The sequence below is a fragment of the Talpa europaea genome (assembly GCF_964194135.1).
Source record: "Talpa europaea genome assembly, chromosome: 15".
NCBI lineage: Eukaryota > Metazoa > Chordata > Mammalia > Eulipotyphla > Talpidae > Talpa > Talpa europaea.
This window is the reverse complement of record NC_140083.1, coordinates 1,325,356-1,344,414: the sequence shown is the minus strand read 5'-3', so window position 1 is coordinate 1,344,414 and position 19,059 is coordinate 1,325,356. Positions and strand designations below refer to the sequence as shown.

The window sequence follows — 19,059 nt, the reverse complement described above, 5'->3', positions numbered from 1 at the left end:
AGGCCACCAGGCCGGCAGATCCGGCAGCAGAGCCTCCTGTGTGCCTGGCAGAAAAGAAAATGGAGCCGTGGCCGTGGGAGACACGGGGAAGCTCCCCAAAAGTCACAGCACAGCCTAGATCCGCAGGCCCCTATGGGGTGTATCCACAGTCCTGGACAGCTGTCTTCCGGGGCCCCCGCCATCCTCTGCCCGCCCTGGGCTCAGCCAAGGAGGGCACTGCCAGAGTCGCCAAGGCCGAAGGGATACAGGGCGAGGCCTCCCCACTCCATGGAGTGAGCACTTTGGTCTCAACCAGAAGGAGGTACTGACCGCCCCATGTGGGTGGGCCTCAGTGCCTGATGGGGAGTGACCCCAGCACATGACCCAGGCAAGGTCCAGCAGGTGCGTCCCCAAGGCAGAAAGGAGACTCAGGTTGCCGGGGGGAGGGCCTGCCAATGGTGTGGAGTCTCCACGGGGGCATGAGAATGTTCTGGAACTAGACAGGGCGGCGGCGACACAGCCACACAACGCTGCGCGTGTGCGGGGAGCCTGGGTTGCTGCTGAACTTGTGACAGTGGCGAGTTTTCTCTCAAGTGCGTTTGAACCACAAATTTGCAGCACGCCACGTGGGCGCTGCAGGCACGTGGCCGGCTGGCCAGCCCCGGCCTCCGGCTGCTGTGCTCCCCGGTGCGGCCCTAGGAGAAGAAGCTCCTTGCCCCAGGCCCCAGGCCCCCGCACGCCCGGGGCAGAGGGGCTGCAAGGTGCGGGGAACAGAACAGACACACGGCATTGTGTGCCAGGAGCAAAGATAAACAGATGTGGTTGATGATGCAGAAATAATTTCAAAATTATCTCCTGAAGATGTGGGATCTCCCCACTAATGACACGAAACGCCCCTTGCTGAAGTTCAGGGCCCGGATCCCCTGCAGGCGTGGGAGTGCGGTAGCTCGGAGAGGCCAGGCCCGAGGCCGCATCCCCGCCCCGCGCGCAGCCTCTGGGGTGCAGGTGCACGCAGACACCCTCAGCACCAAGCCGGAGGCGGCTGGCGGGCAATGGTGCCCACTCTCTCCTCTCAAATCACAGCTGGCACCCTCCCCTGCCCCGAGCCCTCCGGGTCATTCACCGGTTATGTCATGGACAGCTTCCCGTGCGCAGGCGCATCCGGGGCCCGCCGGCAGCCCTGTCCCCCTCAGGGCCACTGACCTGCCCCTAGTAGGCCTGGCCCTGCCGCCCCCAGCCTCCACTTGCTGCCCTCGGCCTGGCAGGAGGGGCTCAGACGCTGTATGGGTGCCTGGCTCAGCGGGGGCCCAGCGGCGAGCCAAGGGGCGCCGATCCACAGTGACTAAGTAGCTCGCTCTGGAGGAGGCAGGTGGGTCCGCGCCAACAGCGTTTGGGATAATTGGCAGTTTGGGGTGAGGGCATGCTACGGGGCACTCTCGGCAAGCTGCCCCTTGGGGTGGGTGCGCCGCTCACCCCAAAGTGGGAAAACCCCTCTGGGTGGCTTCCCGGACCCCAGCTGCCCGCCAGGTGCCCGGGGAGGCTGGCAGGAGCCAAGTGGCCACAGGCACAGAGGAGCCGGGCAGGGGCTCAGGTTTCAATCAGACTTTTCCACGGAAAATTCTGCTCCTGGCTCATCCCTGTGCTTTTCGGGGGCCTCGGGACACAGGCGAGATGCCAGGCAGAGGTGGGCAGAGGTGGCAGCCTGGACCCTCGCCTCACCCTTGGCTCAGGCCAGCCCCAGAGGAGAACTTGAAGGAGAACTGGACCCTGTGGACAGTTCCTTGCCCGCCCCGCCCCCCGCTGGGGACCCCGGCAGGGAGACCCACGGAGGGCAGGCTGGACACACCTCCCTTTCTTGGCACCGGGGTGGAGTTGGAGACCCCATAGCTGGTGCAGCCGGTGCACCCCCAGACCGGCAGGGAGCCAGGGCCTGCCATGTCCGCCGGGAGGGCAGCGCCGGACCCGGCGGCCCCGAAGTAGCGTCATCTCGTCACTGCACCCAGCCCCTGGGCACCCCTGTGGTCTGGGCCCACGGGGCGGGGGAGGGCAGCAGACCCTGGGGCCGGGGTGGAGGGTCCCTCGCAGGGCAGTGCCCGCCTGCCCTCAGCCTGCGTCCGGCCCTGCCCTGGGGGTCAGGGCTTCTGTGGGCACCCACCAGCGACTGTGACTCCTCAGAGCCTCGAAATGAAAGCCCGGCGGCGTCTCGGCAGCCACGGGGAGCGCGCGGGGAGACCGGAACCCTTGCGCCGGCCGCGTGGGGGACACCCGCCTCCACGCGCCGCGGACCAGCAGCCGCCAGCGGCCGGCGGGGCAGCCTGGAGCCTTGCCCCCCGAGTCCGGCACGGCCGGGACACGCCACTCCCGTGGGGCGTGGAGCTGGCCCGACCCACCGGCCACAGGAAGCGAGGGGATCGGGCCGGAAGACAAGTGGAGCCTCACTGCTGCGGAAGGGGGGCTGCGTCCAGCCCGGGACGCCAGAGAGAAGGGGCCCTCCAGCGGGGGGCTGGGCGGGCAGAGCTCTGGCAGGACCCCGTCCACACCGAGCCTCCCCCAGGCCCCGCCGGGGCTCCTCAGAGCAAGCCCTGGACCCTGCCCCTCCGGGGCCCTGAGGCCCAGAGAGGGGGCCGGCGAGCGCCCCCCACGCAGCACGAGCACCGCCCTGCCCCCGTATGCGTGGGACACCCCCACTCTACTCCCACGCCAACCCGCTGCAAAGCCTGCCCCAGCAGCCAGGGCTCTGGCCTAACCCTTCATGCTGCGGGCGTTCTCGGGGTTCAAGGTAGAATGAGCCCCATTGTGGGATCCCTTCCGTGGGGAGGCAAGTATTATAATAATTCATAGCTATAAGGTATAATAACATTAAATTATTGTTGTTTGTTATTTATCATAACGTATTATAATTTATTATAATGATATAATGATATATTATTATATTAATATTAGAATATAGGAATTTATGTTAATAATAATAGTTATTATTTTAATTATGTTATTAATTATATTATTATAATAGTAGCTATTATCACGATTCCCTCCGAATGGGAACCCGGGGTCCAGAATGGGAACCAGGGCTCAGCCACCTGCTGAGGGGTCCAGACGGCAACCGGGGGACCCGCGGCTCCCTGCCCTGGCTGGTCAGCGCCCAGGCCCACTCTTCCTGCCCACCCAGACAGTTGGCGGGTGGGCACTTGCCCACCTGGGCGCCACCCCCGTCCACCGGTTGGGCCCGAGTGGCAGCAGGCGCAGAGGGGCCCGTGCCCGAGAGGGAGACCCAGCCGACTTGCCCAGGCTGGGAGGGTCCCAGATGCCCCCGGCAGCTGCCCCGGGCCCGGCGCTGCTGCAGTCGCCCTCCCCAGTCCTCGAGGCTCCTGCCCCCTGGGCCGTCATCCCCTGCAGAGCGCCCCGCCAGGCATCCCCACCTACCGGCCCCTCGGGGAGCCAGGCTCTGCACCTGAACCCCCAGACATCCTGACAACATTTTGGCAGCGTGCGTCCACCCTCACCAGCTGAGGGCTCCCCAGGTGGGGATCCCCAACATGGCCCAGTCCCAGCCTGACCCGAAGTGGCGCTGGAGATGAGCCCCAGCCCCGCCCCAGCCCCCTGCGAGACGGTGCCGGGCCGGCAGAACCCGGCCTCCCCGCAGGCCCCAGCCCCGGCCTGGTCGGCTGCCCTGCCGCCCGGAGCTCCTCCAGCCCACGCTCCTGGCCCGGGGCTCTTTGTAATTCTTCCTTCTTCGGCATCCTCCGGCAAAATATTTGAAGAATGTTCTAATTATCTGCGATCAGCCAGGGAGGCGGGCCTGGGTCCACTTGTCCAGGAAGTAACTCGACAAATACCTGGGAGGCTGGCACCTGGGCCCCCACCAGGCTCTCCTGCGATGGGCAGGGCTGGTCCAGTCACGGGTGGGCCTGAGGAGGGTCTGCGCCAGCCCTGGAGCCTGGCGGGGCCCAGGGACGGTGGGGTGGGGACTAGGGGGAGCCTTAGTGTTCCCGCCTGTCCAATGGGGGTGAGCGTGGAGTCCAGATCAAGGGGTGCTCTGCAGACCCCTGAGCCACCACCTCTGTTGCTTTTCTTCCTTCCCAGCGGGGTGGGAAGCCTGGGATCTGGGGCCTTCCCCGGGCCTCAGAAAGGCCACCCCGGGACTGTTCTGAGCCCCAATTTTCTCCTCTGAAGATGGGAGCCAACCAGACCTCTTTGGGCAAATGGCCTCTCCTCTGCCCAGGTGGGGCCAGCAGGTCCCTGCAGGCAGCGGTGGAGACCCGCCCTGACCATCGGCCCCCGCTCCCTGCCCACACCTGTAGCCGCGGGTGAGGGGCGGATAGGAGACCCTTCCTGGGGGACCTGCCAGGGCTCCCGCAGACGAGGAAGCCCAGGGCTGGGAGCACCCCAGGGAGAGCTCTGTGGGTGTGGGGCAGAGTCATGGGGTCCCACGAGGAGGCACAGAAGGTGCCCGAGCAGGAAATGGCCCTGCTGGGAAGCGAGGCCCGTCCTCTGCCCACCCTCCTGCGGAGGCGTCTCTGGCTCGGGGTCCTGGGTGCGAGCTCCGCCAGCCTCGGCACGCTGCTGTCCAGTAGGGAGAACAGCCCCTGCTGGCCGCCAGGGTCCCTGCATTCCGTGCCCGCCACCTCGGGGCCTGCCCGCTGCTATCTTTCCGGGCCACTGCTCCGTGCAACTGGCTGGCCGCAGTGTTCCCAGGAAGAGAGCGGAGCGTCCGCCGCTCCCTTGCGCCCCCGGCGGGCGCTAGCCTGCCCGCCCTCCCCACATAGCTGGCATTCCTGGCCTGGCATCCCGGGACCCCACCCTGGAGAGTAAGCAGGCATCCGGGAGAAAGCAGGTGGCAGGCCGGGGATCTGGACAGGACGGAGAACCCCAGAGGTGGGCCAGCACAGCCAGGGGGCCTCAGGGCACTGGGAGCGCATGGCTGGGGGGACACAGTCCCACTTCTGCTCAGTCTGTGAACTCTGAACCTCTGAATGATTGTGGCCCCCTGAGCCCCAATGTCTTGGTCTCTGCCTCAGCTTTACTGGGCACTGAGGACTCAGCACGACATGCCTGGGGTCTGGCCACACTGTAGCAGCAATTCCCCGTCCAGGGCACGAAGCTCCCCTGCACCGGCAGCCAAGCAAGGTTCCAGGCCCTGCTAGGTGCCTCTTCCTCCAAGAAGCCCACTCAGGTTACTCCTATTCCTCCTCTCAACATGGTCAACTGAGGAAGTTTTGGGAGCCAAGATCCAGCAACACCTGATCAGGCCTCGGCCACACTGCGCTGCCTGCTGTGCCAGGCCGTCCCTGCCCCTACGTCCCAACCACTCCTCCTTCCCATGGCACAGATGGGGGCGTGACACTCGGCAACACGTGACCTGCCATCGCAGAAAGCCCTGCCCAAGCCCAGATGAGATGCCCGGCCCCTCCTCGGCCTCCGTCCTGAGGCCCCGAGTCTGTCGGATGTGGGGTACCCACAGAGTGACCAGGGCGCCAACCTGAAACCTCAAGACAGAAAGACAGATGGACATGCGGGGAGTGGGCAGGCCCACAAGCCCCGGTGCCTCGGGGTCAGCCAGGTTCCTGCCCTCCTGGCCACTCTGGCCATGGTCAGGTCTGGCGAGGGCCCCCATGGGGCCAGCTGAGAGTTCTGCTGAGAGGTGGGGGCTGCCCTGGGCCACTCAGAACCCCAGAGCCGGGCCTCGCCGGTGGTGCAGTGGGTTGACCACCGTGCTGTGAAGCTGTCTGCAGCCTCTGCAGCGCAGGTTCAATCCCCGGCGAGCCAGGGAGCGACGCACATGGCGTGGCAGACCTCTCCTGCCGCCCGCTGCTCCCCTCAGCAGTGTCCTTCGGTCCTTCTGCCTGCTCTGCTCCCCGCTCTGGCTCTGGTGAATCCTCTCACCCTCCTGCGTCTCTGACCTGTACCCAAGGTCTTGCATAAATAAATCTCTTTTTTTTTAAAGATTTATTTATTTATACATGCACTGGGCACAGTCAGAAGCGCGGGAGGGTGAGAGGATTCACCAGAGCCAGAGCGGGGAGCAGAGCAGGCAGAAGGACCGAAGGACACTGCTGAGGGGAGCAGCGGGCGGCAGGAGAGGTCTGCGCGCCATGTGGGACCCTCCTCCGGTGGCCGGGGAGCAGCCGGGGATCGAACCAGCGCTGCAGAGGCTGCGGGCAGCTTCGCAACCCAGCGCTCAACCGCTGCGCCACCGGGGAGGCCCTGGAAATAAATCTTAAAAAAAAAAAAAAGAAAAGAAAAAACCCTGCTTTAAAAGAGAGGGAAGGAAGGAAGAGGGAGGGAGGGAGGGAGGGAAGGGACCCCAGAGGCAGCTGAGCCCAGTCGGGTCGGCCTCCCCCAGCTCTCCCACCTCCGCAGCCCCGTCTCCTGCTCTCCCCAAAGCAGAGGCCCCTCCGGGCCAGACTCCCCAGGGCACAGCTCCCTCACCGCCCTCCCAGCTTCTAAGCTGCCCACGCCCTGCCTCCCTCCGAGGACTCCTGGTCACTGGGCCTCCCCGGCCGCTGCCTTGGGGGACGCCCGAAGACGGGCTCAGTCCCCAGGACACGCGCCGCCCGGCCAGCCTGACGGGCCACGGCGGTGAGGGCCGCTGCAGAGACGCCTTGACCGAGAAGGCCTGTCCCGGCGCCCCTGTCTTCCTGTCCCCCCCGGGGGGAGGGGGGCTTCTCCCCAGTTTGCAGAGGAAGCTCACAGAGGGGCAGGGCCTTCCGAGGCCACGCTGGCAGGGACTTGGCTTGGGGGCAAGAGCAGGGTCAGGCCCGCGGCCTTTCTCCCACTTCCAGCTCCTCTGCGGCTGCCCCTCCCCCGGGCGCTGCTGTGCGGAAGGCGGCCAGGGGAGCGGGTCCCCTGTGGTCCGCCCAGACAGAGCCCGAGTGCCCGGCTCTCCCCGCCCTGGAGGCGCAGGAGCAGGTGGGCAGAGGGGGCGCCCCTAGGGCAGCACCGCAGCAGCCCGGCCGCTCCCAGGCCGCAGGCTGGATGAGGGGGCCATCTTGGCAGACGGGCCCCAGCCCAGAGCCGGCGCCCGCCGGGCAGCACCGGGAGAGGACAGCCGGGTGCCATCAGGCAGCAAGACGCCCAGCAGCGCTCAGCACTGCTGAGCCACTTCCTGGGGTCCCTTGAGCCCCATGTGACAGGCCGAGGCCCACTGTGCTGGGGACAAGGTAAGTGCCCAGAGTCCGTGCTGCTGACTCCTGCCTGTGGTCCCCGGCACACCAGCCTGCCCAGCCACCCTGGCCTCCCGGTCCCGACACCCGCAAGGTGAAGCCCCCCGGGAAGATGCAGCCGAGGAGCTGGGACGTCATCAGCCTCAGCTACTCCGCGTTCCTGCCTGAACACCCGCCCCTCGGGCCTAGGGGCCGTGGCCACGACCAGGTCAGTAGAGCTCACTGTGCCCAGACACACAGGCCCACCTGACTGGGGCAGTGACCAGGCACCAGGGGCTGGGAGGCTGGGGCAGCGGGCAACCCCAGAGAGCTGGCCTGGCCCTGCAGGTCCTGTCCGGGCCGGCCCCCCAGCTGCAGAGGGACCAGGCCCACTGCGCCCCTGCTCCACCCGGTAGTCAGAGGGGGTCTCCTGAGCCGCGGCACCCCGGTCCTCACCGCCCATAACCCTGACCCCTGGAAGCTGCGGTGGGACCAAACAGGGGTCACACTGGCCACGGCTGCCCCCACTCAAGCTGGTCTCGCAGGCCCTCGGACAGCAGGAGCTCGGGGCGGGAGCCCAGGGTCCCCACACCCCCGGGAAAGCCACCCTCCGGCCCCAAAACCTAAACATGGTGGATACAGAGCCCCTCTGACGCACCCACTCAGAACCGCGCCCTGAGCCAGGACGGGCCGAACTGGGATTGCTCAGCCCACTTGAGGTTCCGGGCAGCAAATCAGAGGGCAGTGGGGTGGGCCGGGGAGCCTCTCCACCGCCATGTTGACTGCACAGCCCCTGGGCCATGAGGGTTAAGCTGGTGAGGGAGTGATCTGCGGCACCCGACCTTGGGGACCTGACCCCTGGGCACCTGACCCTGGCCACCTGACCCTGGGCACCTGACCCCTGGGCACCCGACCCTGGGCAGCTGACCCCCAGATTCCCTTATCCTGGGGACCTGACCCTGGGCTCTTGACCCCTGGACACCTGACCCTGGGCACCTGACCCCTGGGCACCCGACCGTGGGCACCTGACCCTGGGCTCTTGACCCCTGGACACCTGACCCCTCGGAACCTGACCCTGGGCACTTGACCCTTGGGCACCTGACCCCTGGGCACCTGATCCTGGGCACCTGACCCCGGGCACCTGCCCCGGCTGCCTGGCAGCACGCACTGCGAGGAAGACGAGTGGACATATCATGCCCCTCGTGTGGGCCCTTTTCCAGGGCTGGCCGTGCAGGCTCAGAGTCAGGGCTCTCCAACCGGGGCTCTGGGCATGGGAGACACGTGGAGGAGGGTGGGGAGCATGACGCCCAGGGGAGCCGCAGGTGTCACTGGGATGGGACTGCAGGGATGCTGACCCTGGTCCTTCTAGGCCTCTGCTGAGCCTGGGAGCCACTGGCTGGGCAGCAGGGTCCCTCCTGGGTCCCCTGGCCAGGCCTCAGGATCAGTGGGGGGCAGTGGCTACTAGGGGGCTGCAGGGTTTTCATGTCTCCCCCCACAGCCCCATGGCACCCATGGGCCTCAGCGACCACGGCTCCAGGCCGAGGGGACGGGTGCGGGTGGGCAGGGCTCCAGGTCCCACGCTGGGCTGTGGGCGGCCTTCCCGGGCATCAGCTTCCCACCCAGAGAGTGGGCAGCCACACCTGACCGCCCACACAGAGGACCCAGCGGTGCTACCCCGCGGCCTGCCCTGGCGCCCCGTCTGCTCGCCTGCCCAGGGCTGCGCGCTAGCTGCCCCTGCACGGCGGGGCCGGCCCAAGCCTTGGTCCCCGCTCGGGGGTGAGGATGGCCGTGGGGCGAGCCCGGGGGTGCTGGCAGCAGAGCGGCGCAGCGGCGGAGACAGGGAAGATGGAGAGGGAAGGAGGGCGCGCACCTGTGCCCCCCGCCCTCGCCGAGGGGAGGCCGAGCCCACACCAGGGAGGGAGGACAAACGGCGGTTTTGTCCTTGGCCAGCGGGCGGCCTGCCGCGCACAATGACCCTTTCATCAGCTGCGGGAGCCCCAGCCGGGGTTTCATCTGACAAGGGAGGGCTGCGGCCTCCTGTCCCCTCACTGGGGCATTTGGGCCGGGGGGCGGCCTGAGCCCACTCCCAGCCAGCCCGGCCGCGCAAAATGGGGGAGAGCGAGGTCCTGGGAGGTTGGGGACTCACAGGCTGCACAGTGGGGCCCTTCCCGGACACGCCCAGCCCTGAGCAGGCAGGGGTCAGGGTCTCCCCGTGGGTCCAGCCACCCCCCCCATCCATCCCCTGCCCCACCCTCGGGTCTGCCCAGGGAGGTCCGGGATAGCAACGGTGTGACCCGCAGGGTCTGGCTCCCCACAGGCTGCGCAGCCCGGGCCTCCCGCCCGCCAGGCCCAGGAGTCTCCAGCGGACACGGGGAGGGGTGGGGGACAGGGGAGACGGTGACGTCCCGCAAGGTGGAAGGGAGCACTGGGCAGTCAAGGCCGCCAAGGCCGCCGCCTCCCTTGATTCCCGCCCGCCCATGGGGTGCTGCAGTGCCCGCGCTCAGACACCCCGCATGCCGCTCCCTGCTGGCCCAGCTTGGGCACTGTCCCCGTCAAAGACGGCGGTGGACAGAGCTGGCTCCAGAGCTGGGGGCTGGTCCCCTGGGCTCTGGGCTGGCCAGGCGGGGGCCTCCGTGTGGACCCCGCGTTCTCCATGCCCACCTCCGCGAAACGCTCTCTCGAGGCCCCTGGGGCGTGCGACGGGGAGCTGCTTCCGGGAGCCTGTCTTGCTTCTGCCGAGGCTGGTAACGCCCTCCCTCCCTCAGAACGCGGTGTAGGTGACACCCCTCCCGGAGAGCCCTGAGGCGCCCAGGAGAGCTGCCTGCTCCCTGCCCCGATGGCCGTGGCCGGCCTCCCCGTGGCGCCTGCGACCCTCAGCCCCCTGCTCCCGGGGGCGAGGGTGGTGGCCACTGGCCCCGTGGCCCCAGCCGCAGCCCTGAGCACCCACCGGGACTGCTGGTCCTCCACGGCGCCTGAGGCCCCGAGGTACTCGCAGCTGCAGCGCAGGGCGCACCGGGCAGTGGAGCGGAGTGGGGGTGGGGACCCCCGTAAGAAAATGGCCATTCTCGCTGAGGCTAAGTGGGGAGAGGAGGGACAGGACGTCCGGTGGGGGGGACACAGCCGCTCTCAGCAGACCCTAGTCGACGGGGCAGAGGCCCTGCAGCCCTGGGGCTTCCCGCCCTCCCCACGCACAGCAGAGGGTCAGGCGCAGTTTCCAGAGAGAGCACCCCAGGGAGCACCTCACCCACGGAAAGGCTTCAGCGGGGTCCTGGGACTAGCTAGCTGTCTTTGTACATCTCCAGCCGGGGGACCTTCGGGAGCCTTCAGTTCCCAGCCCTCTGTGCGCACCCCTCTTGAATCCTCTTATCCTTTTGAATGCACACAGTGCGCCTGGCCTGAGCCTCGGAGGAAGGCCCTCCATCCCCAAATGACCAACAGGGGCCCGCCCCGGGCCACACGGCACCCCTCCCACACCTGCACACGCAGCCCCCCAGCCAGGGCCCTGCCCGCCCCCCCAGGCTGTGATTCCATGACATGCCCCCCCATCGTGTCCACAAGGTTCTCTGTTGGCACCACCAACAAAGCCACAGCGGTGGAGCCGGGAAGAGGGCGGGGGCAGCGCCCCTCGCCCCCCCAGCCAGGTGGTCGGTGAGTAACCACCCGGTCACCCATGACTCACGCAGCTCCCAGAGCAGGCGGTCACCATGAGAGGCTCAGACCGGAAGACCTGGGGGGGTCCTTGCAGCCAACCCCCACAGCTGAAAAGGGAGGGCTCGACCGGAAGGGACCTGCCCAAGGCAGCAGCCAGCCTTGTCCTGGCACGAGGCCTGGCCAGGCCCCCATACCAGCTGCCCGGCACCAGGGCCCTCCTCTTGGCCTGCAGCCCCCCCCACCTGCCCTCCCTCCTGAGGCTCTGGTGACCCCCCCCACCCAGGGCCCTGGGGTGCCTGCTCTGGCCACAGAGGCACAGAGAAGGGCCAGGCTGACCAGAGCAGCCTCACGTGCGAGTGGGCCCAGCTCGGCGTCTGGTGGGGGCCCCAGTGCTTCCAGGCCAGCACACCGGTCTGACCCCATCGGTGGCAGGCCCGGGCGGGCATCTGGGATTCACTGTGCGCAGCCCACGGCCCAGGACAGGGAGCTGGGAGTCAGCCCAGATGAAAGGGGCAGGATCAATTGTCAGCCAGTGTCTGTGATCCCAGCAGTGAGACGCCTTCTGGAAAGTTCCCTGGAGCAGAAAGAAGGCCTCCGCCAAGGGCGCCTCCTGCCCTGGCACCCTCAGATCCCGCAGAGCTCACCCCTGGGCTTCCCTGGGGGCACTGAGGTGTCTGGCCATGGGTCCCCAAGGGCTTTGCCCCGGCCATCTCGCCTGCACTCCGACCTGGGCTCACAGACCCCCGCAGGTGCGTCCAGCCATGCAGGCTCCCGCTTGCTCACCGGGGTTCTTTCCGCCTGACACCTTCCACCCCGGGCAGGCCTGTGCCATCCCAAACCGGGCAGGGGAAGCCCCTCGCTCACCCCCCAGAACATCTGAGCTAATCTCCCCAGGACACACTGCCGTCAGCACCGTGTCCCCCTGGGGCTGCGGGGCAGGCTGGGCTGGCACTGGGGGCTCCCGACGGCAGGCAGGAGCAGAGTCCGCCCGCCACCCCCATTACCCCCTCCAGACCCCAGTAGTGGCCCAGGGACGTTCAGGAAAGCTGCTGCCTAAGGAGAATTCCTGCCAACCGACTGGCGGTGCCAGCAGGGAGCGCCTGTGTGGGCACAGATGGTAGTCACTTCAGGCCTGGATTGGGGAGCAGACCCCAAGGGAAAACTTGGGGTCTACAGAGGTATCCAGGGCACCCCTGCCCCTGCGCTCCTCCCTACTGCCTTGGCACCCCTCTTTCTCGGCCTCCCCAGCCTCTTGCCTCATCCTCCCAGATTCTTACTCCAGACAGGTCCGGAGGGACCCCGGTATCCCAGTCCAGACCCTCCCCATCCGCGCCGCCCCACAGCCAGCCGGCTCCAGCCCTCACCTCCTCCGCCGCTGGCTGCCATTCCCCACCGCCCAGGCTTCAGACACAGAGGCCCCCCGGCTCGGACGGGAGGCTCCCCCCGCGACCGCCCCCCCCAGACCTCTGAGAGCCAGAGGCCGGGACTCGGAGCCGCCCCAGGGGGACCCCGCAGCGGGGCCCTGGAGCCCAGCGGCTCTGGCGGCGCTCACCGGGCAGTGCCCTCCGGGCTGCACCCCGCCCCCAGGCGAAGCCTCCGCAGGGCCCGCGGCCTGGAGCACTCGCGCTGCGCCCGGACCTTGTAATTACGCTCCACAGCCCGGGAAACCGCGGGCCTCGCAGCATCTGGCTGCGGTTGCGAACTTTTGTTTCAAGATGCGCGACTATTTATAGCAGGAAAACTGGTAGGATAGTAATTTCCTAGGAGCTGGAGGAGAAATTGGCTGTGTCTCTATTAAAGGGGGTGGGGGCGCGGCGATTTATTAGGGCTGCGGCCCGCGGGAGGGCGGGGCGCGGAGCGGCCGGCGGTGGCCCCGGCCCGGGAGGCGACCCCGGACGTGGCCCGCCTGCAAAGGAGCGGGGGAGGGGAGGGGAGGGGAGGGGAGGGGAGGGGACGGGCGCGGCGGGCGCGCGGCCCCGAGGTTTAATCAGTAGCATCCAGCTTAGATTCCCCCAAACGGCGGTTCCATAAATCAAACTTCTCCTTAAATCGGAGGCCAGCGCATATGCGTCCCATTAGGAGTCGGGCAAAGCCACCGCTGCCGACGCACCCCCTCGGCTCGCTGGGCCGGGCCGGGCCCTGCCGGGCCCTGCCGGGAGCTTCCCGGAGCCGGGCGGGCGCGCCAGGCCGCCTCCCGCGCGCGCGCTCCCTCCGCGCCGGCCTGGCCGGGACACGGGGCGCGCTTCGGACCCCCGCGCGGGGCGCGCCCCTCCCTCCCTCCCAGGTGAGCAGCCGGACCGGCCGGGGTCCCGCCGCCCGACCCCGGGAAGGCGCTCTCGGGGGACGGCGGGGCACGGTCTGGTGGGGCGCGGCGCGCACGTGTGCGCCAGGGTGGGCGCGGGCAGCGCGGCGGGCGCGGCGCTCTCGAGTGGGGCACGGCCGCGCCGGCGCGTGGGCTGATCGCGGACGGTCCCCCCGGCCCGGGACTCGACTGCCCGCGGCTGGGACCTGCGCCGCCCGCGCGCTCCGCGGCCCTTGCGCTCGGCGCGCGAAGCCAGCCGGGGGGAAATCGGCGGTGGGGCCGCTGCGGAGCGCCCCTTCCCCGGCCCCGAGGCCGGCACCTCGCGCGGCCCCCGCCGCCCTTCAAGCCCGTGCGCCGCGCAGAGACCTCCAAGGCGACCCGCAGCCCCGCTCCCGCGCGCGCGGCCCCCGGCGCCCTCCCAGGGACCTGGCCGCGGAATTCCCCGCCGCCAGGCCGGGCTGGAGGCTCGCGGGGGCCGCCCGCCGCCCACCCGGCCCGCGGCCGCGGCACTCACAGGTAGCTGCCGCTGGACAGGATGAGAAAGAGCTGCGGGCAATAGACGGAGAGCAGCGCGCGGCGCGGCGACAGCAGGAGCATGGTGGGCGGGCGCGCGCCGTGGGCTGGGCAGACCCCTCGCGCCGGGCGCCTGGGCCAGCTGACGCCGGGGTCTCCGGGCCCCCCCAGCTAGGGCGGCGGCCCCGGGCGCTAGGGCCCCGGGCGCGCGCGCCCCGGCGCAGTGGTCGCCAGCGCCCCGCCACCAGGGCCGCGCATCGCGCTGGGACCGCGGCGGGGCTGCGCCGGCACCGGGCGGGCGCGGGCAGGGGGCAGCGGGCGCGCGTCGGCCGATGTCTGGCGCTGCGTCCGTCGATCGGTCGGAACCGGCACTGTCGCTCGCTCTGGCTCGAGCCTCCAAGTCTCCCGAGGCGCGCGGCTGCCATTGGACGGGCCGCCCCTACATCCGCCTCCTCCGCGGGCGGGTTTTTTAAAGGGGAGGCTGACCGGAGCGTGCGACTGCAGCCACCCCCAGAACTCGCCCGACTGCCCGGGCCGGGAGCCCGCCCCCATGTCAGCAGCCTCGCTGCTCTGCCCGGGCCCCGGAGGGTGCACCTGGGCTGGGGTGGGGGCCACCGCGGGGTGACGGCGCGGAGGTGGGTGAGCTCCGCTTGGGGGCTGTGCCCCGAGTGCGCGCTCATGTGTGCATGCATGTGCCTGCGTGTGCCTGCGGAAGCACGTCCGAGAGGGCGCAGGTGTGTGCGCCCAGATGCGCGGTGCGCGCCGGCCTCTGCCGCCGCCCCTGGCTCCGTGAGGACGGCCTGGGTCTCAGGCGCTCGCTCGTGGCCTCAGCCGGCCAGGTGCACCCCCGCAGTGCTTACCTGTGCACATGCGCACTGGCATCTCAGCGGAACAGGACTCAGCATCTCGCTGGAGAGGTTGATGGTGGGAAAACACCCCCAATAGGAGCTTGGAGCCACCCCCAACTCTCGTTTCCCCACCTCACTTTTTTGCTCTTCTTTGAGGAGTTGGGTGGGTGGGTGTGGGAGGCGCAGGTCCACGCAGACACCCTTTTTTGAACCATTGTCCTGCCGGTGATTTTTTAAAGCCCAGAAACAGGTTTTGAGGGCCCCCTCCTGCTCTCTGCCCCTCCGGGGGACATATGACTGTCGCACTAAGGGCGTGGGGGCTGGGGCGGGTGCGGACTCTGCAGATGGCCGTCGGCCCGGCAAGCACATCTCCTTGCCTCTAGACCTGCCTGGAGACTCCCCCGCAACATCTGTGCTGTGGGGTGCCTCCGCTACCTTCACCCCCTCCCTGAAATGGGGCCCTCTGTGCCTCCTGGCCTCCAGGGCAGGGGCAGGCTCGAAGAGGGCTGGTCCTAGACTCTGCAGCCCAGTGCTCTTGGGCAGAGTGTGGGGCTCTGGCTGCTGCCCCAGTCTGGCCTCCCCTGGGGCGGGGTGTGCAGGGCCTCAAACCCCACGGCCATTTGCTTAGAAAGTACTCAGAATCCAAGTACCTCTGTTCTTGGGATCCTGACCCCTGAGGGGCTTCAAGGAAGTGCCCTCCATTCCTGCTGGTCCAGGAGCTCCCCCAGGGGCTGCCCAGATGCACTCGAACCCAACTCGGGGGCACACACGGCCGTGGGCCGGGAACAGCGACCACAGAGGCTCCCGCGCGTACCATCTGAGTTTGAAATCCCAGGGCTCACGGGGGCCCCTGCGGAAGGAGCCCCGGAGCGCTCAGTGGCTGTGACACCAGCCATCAGCAAGAGGAGAGGCCGACAGGAACACGGCCCAGAGCTGAGGCCCAGGAATAACCTTCCCTGGGGAGGCGGGCCGGCGAGGCTGAGGGAGGATGGACGCAGACAGCACACTCGCCCCCCAACCCGGTCCCCAATGCACTGGGCCCCCAGGTCATTTTGCCCTCGGGATGATATCTGAGCCCAGCTGCCCCCTCCTTCCTGCCCGTGCAGTCAAGGCAGCTGGCAGGAGAGCCGTGCCCTTTGCTGCAGCCCAGCGGGCAGAGGCTGTGGCGGTACAGGACCTTCCAACCCTCACCCCCTCCCCCAGACCCCTCAGCAGACCCTGCAATGACCTACCTCCCTGCAGGTAGGTCCAGTGGGGTGTCCAGAGACTGCATTTCCTCCTCCCCCTCCCTCAGGAATAAGCATGTGTTTTGGGGGGCCTGTGGGGGAGCAGGTCCTCCCTCCAGGACTCCTGGGCAGGGGCAGAGGGCAGAGGCCGGCGGCTGCCTGGTTCTGACCCACAGGCAGGGAGAGGCTGGCACAGGTGTCTGGGCACACAGACTGGGCTCGCTGGGCATCCTCTCCCTGTGGCCACAGGCCATCCCCCTGCTGGGGACAGGCGGCGCGGAGTCGGGGTTACAGAGGGAAGAGCGGCCTGGGCGGAGCAGGGACGGACCTGCCCACGGTCACGGAGACCTCCCAGCCCCGGAACCGGCCCTGCGAGCCCAGGCTGGGCGCCCGCCTTGCCTCCCTCTGCTGCCCGGGAGTGGGAGGTGGAGACGGTTCATGGAGCTCTGCCCACTACTCGGGGGGGGAGGCACTCACTCCTGGTGGGGACTCGGTGCTGGAAGAGGGGTCCGTGGAGGACACCAGGGCCAGCTCCAGCCCAGGCTCTGCCACTCACTCCGTGGACAAGCGACTTGGCTCCGCGCTGGTGCCTAACCCTTAGCCGAGAGAGCCCTTAACTCTGGGCCTCCGGGAGGAGCGAGCTGAGACCAGGCTCGGAGCCGGAGCCTCCCAGGAGCGAGCGACCCATTAGGGGACACAGGGTGCTGCTGGCTACAGGGACAGGGGTGCTGGCGAGCAGAGAAGGGCGCCTCCCTTCCACCCCCACCCCACCCCAGCCCCAGGAGAGCACGGCCGGCGCCCTCGGCTCCCGTAAGCAAACACCCGGGGACACGGCTGCGCAGACCCACAGCAAACAGCCGCCTGCGACGTGCCGCCGGCCTGCTGGGCCGAGCCGGACCGGCTTCCTGCCGGCCGCCGCGCCCACCCTCCTGGTCCCTGCGCCCGGCCTCTGCCTCTCCATCTGTTCAGTGGCCGAGGGGGCGGCGGGCGGCGGGTGGCGGCCAGGGGATCCTCCACTCCTGCGTCCACGGGCCTCCCAGGGGCTCCCGGGGTCTGGCCTGCGGCCGCCGGCACCCAGTAGGCGCGCAGGGCCGGGGGCTGGGGCGGGCTGCGCGGGGAGGGGCGCCGCCCGGCTCCTGGTCAGGCGGACCCCCCACCCCCACCCGCAGGGCGGCCGAGACAGATTTTGTCTAAAGGAGATCGCAGCTCAACAGGTAAGGACTCGGCTGGCTTCAGGAATGTGGAAATACGACTCGGAGCAGCTACTGCAGCGAGCAGCGAGCACGGCCGCCGGGCGCCCGCCCGCCCGCCCGCCCGCCGGGCCTCGCCAGGGGGAGCGCGGCGAGGGGGCCGGGCCGGGCCCGGCGGGCGGAGGCGCGGTGCCCGCACCGAGCCTGAGGCGGCTGCGCCGGCGGCGCGGCCCATCCCGAGCCAGCCCGACGAGTTGTCAAGGTAATTTCAACACGTCGGGGTGATGGATAGAGACGGTGGGCCGCGCGGCCCGGCCGGCCGCTCTGCGCCCGGGGCGCGCCCCCCGCCCGCCCCCCCCCGTCGCCCCCCGGCCGCCCCCGGCCGCCCCCCGCCCCGGCCGCCCCCCGCCCCCGCCCGGCGCGCCCTCCCGGCTGCAGCCTCTGCCCGGGCGCGGCGCCCAGCGCAGCCCAGCCGGGGGAGGGCAGGCGCTCCCGCCCCGGGGCCTGGAGCCCAAACAGGTGAAAGTGGGGGCCGGGCACGCTCGCCGCTACCCCCGGCGCCCGCGCCCCCGCCTCCTGCCCGGGCCGGCGCCCCGCCCCCCGCGGACCCCGAGTTCCTGCGCTCGGGGCCTCGGCGGCGGGCGCGGGTCGCTCCTCGGCCGGCCCGGGCCCCGGAGCCGCCTGCAGCCCCGGCCCGCGGCCCGGCGCCCCCGGCACTCACCCGAGCTTCACGTAGAGGACCCCGAAGCAGAGGAACACGTAGAAGAGCCACTTGCGAAAGTTTCTGTGCATGATCCAGCGCGGGGGGCTGCGCCATAGACAGCGGCGGCCGGGGGTGCGCGCGCCGGCGGCCGGCGGGGCTCGGCGACCGGGGCTCAGCCGGCGCGGCGGCCGGGCCGACGGGCGACGCGCGGGCACCGGGCGCGCGCCGCCACCATGGTGAGCCCGAGGCCCGCGCCGCGTGCGCCGGGGCGCTGACCGCGCGGGGGCCGCGACCTCGGGGCCGGGCCGGGCGGCCGCGGGGCCCCCGAGCGCCGGCGGGGCCCGGGGCGCGCGGCTGCGGGCGGGCACGGCCTCCGCGGGGCGCAGCCGCCTGGGCCCGCGCGCGCCTCGCCGATCGCCGCGCGGCCAATGTGTCCGCACTTGTCGGCCTCCCCAGGTGACTCGGGCCTCCGCGCGCCGCGAGCCGCCAGCGAGCGCGCCCCAGGTGGAGGGCCCGCCTCCCGCCCGCCCTCCTGGCTCGCCCCGCGCGCCGCTCGCTCCCCGCTCCCTCCCCCCGCCCTCCCCCGCGACACTCGGGCGCATCCGCCGCCCTCCGGTCCCCCATCCCCTCCCGGGCGCGGGGCGGGGAGGGGCGCGGGCGCGCGGCGGGGGGGCCGCGGGGGAGGGCGCGGCCGGAGAGACACCTGCGCGGCCGCCGCTCCTCGGCGCCCGGGGCGGGAGGGGCCGGCCCTGGGGGACGCGCTCGGGGGCCAGCGGGGTTCCAGCTTCTCCTGGCGGGGGCGGGAGAGACCCCCCCCGCCCCCGCCACCCTGGGCCTGCTTCCCCGCCCCCCGGCGACCTTCAACTTGGGGTCCTCCTGGCCCATCCAGGCATCGCTGCCTCCCTGGCCTCAGTGGCCCCGCTGTGCCCGGCTCGGGTCAGTCCCGCCAGCACGGCTACCAGCAGCGGGGCAGGGGAGGGACAGACAGACAGGTCTGACCAGATGCGGGGATGGCTCCCATGGCCGGGTGGGGGCCACTTGGCTGAGCACCACCATGGGGAGAGTTGGACACATAAGGGGGGGTTCTCTGGCCTGGGGGAGGCTCCAGGCAGCAGGCTCCCTACTTCCCCTGCGCCATTCCTGCGCTCTGGGGCCAGTATCCGTGGGGTCAGCACCCCGTGCCAGCCGCCGCTGCACACAGTCTGCCCCGACTCAGTGCCCGGTCAGTGCGCAGCAGGCCCTGAAGACCCCGCCGCCAGGACGCCCGCCTCCCCGGGGCAGGTCCGCGGCCAGCAGCCTAACCACGGACCTGACCAGGCTCTGGTCCTGCTGCTGGGGTTCACAGCGCAGGACACCTTCGAGCTGTCAGTCTTGAGCGAATGCATGGAATCGGGAACCCCGGGGCCGGGCAGGCCCCAGCCGGCAAGGGTGGGAGTGAACGCAGGGGTGGGGAGGGGACGCTGCTTCCCCCCTCCTTGCCCACCTGGCCAGGCCAGAGGGGTCCG

At 69.9% G+C, this 19,059-nt stretch overlaps 1 protein-coding gene across 2 annotated transcripts in view; it reads right to left on the bottom strand.

Moving 5' to 3' along the window:
• The window catches only part of WNT7B (Wnt family member 7B), a gene marked incomplete at both ends in the record, with an annotated part of 33,117 nt that extends 15,474 nt beyond the window's left edge, over window positions 1–17,643 (bottom strand). The window contains one exon of one of the 2 annotated variants that reach the window (XM_084255767.1): window positions 17,573–17,643. In XM_084255767.1, the coding sequence (XP_084111893.1) occupies window positions 17,573–17,643 (71 nt within the window). Of the gene's footprint in view, window positions 1–13,588; window positions 13,672–17,572 lie in introns of those variants that run through there. The other variant, XM_084255766.1, reaches the window with a different exon arrangement.
• Between the last annotated feature and the right edge of the window lie 1,416 nt (window positions 17,644–19,059).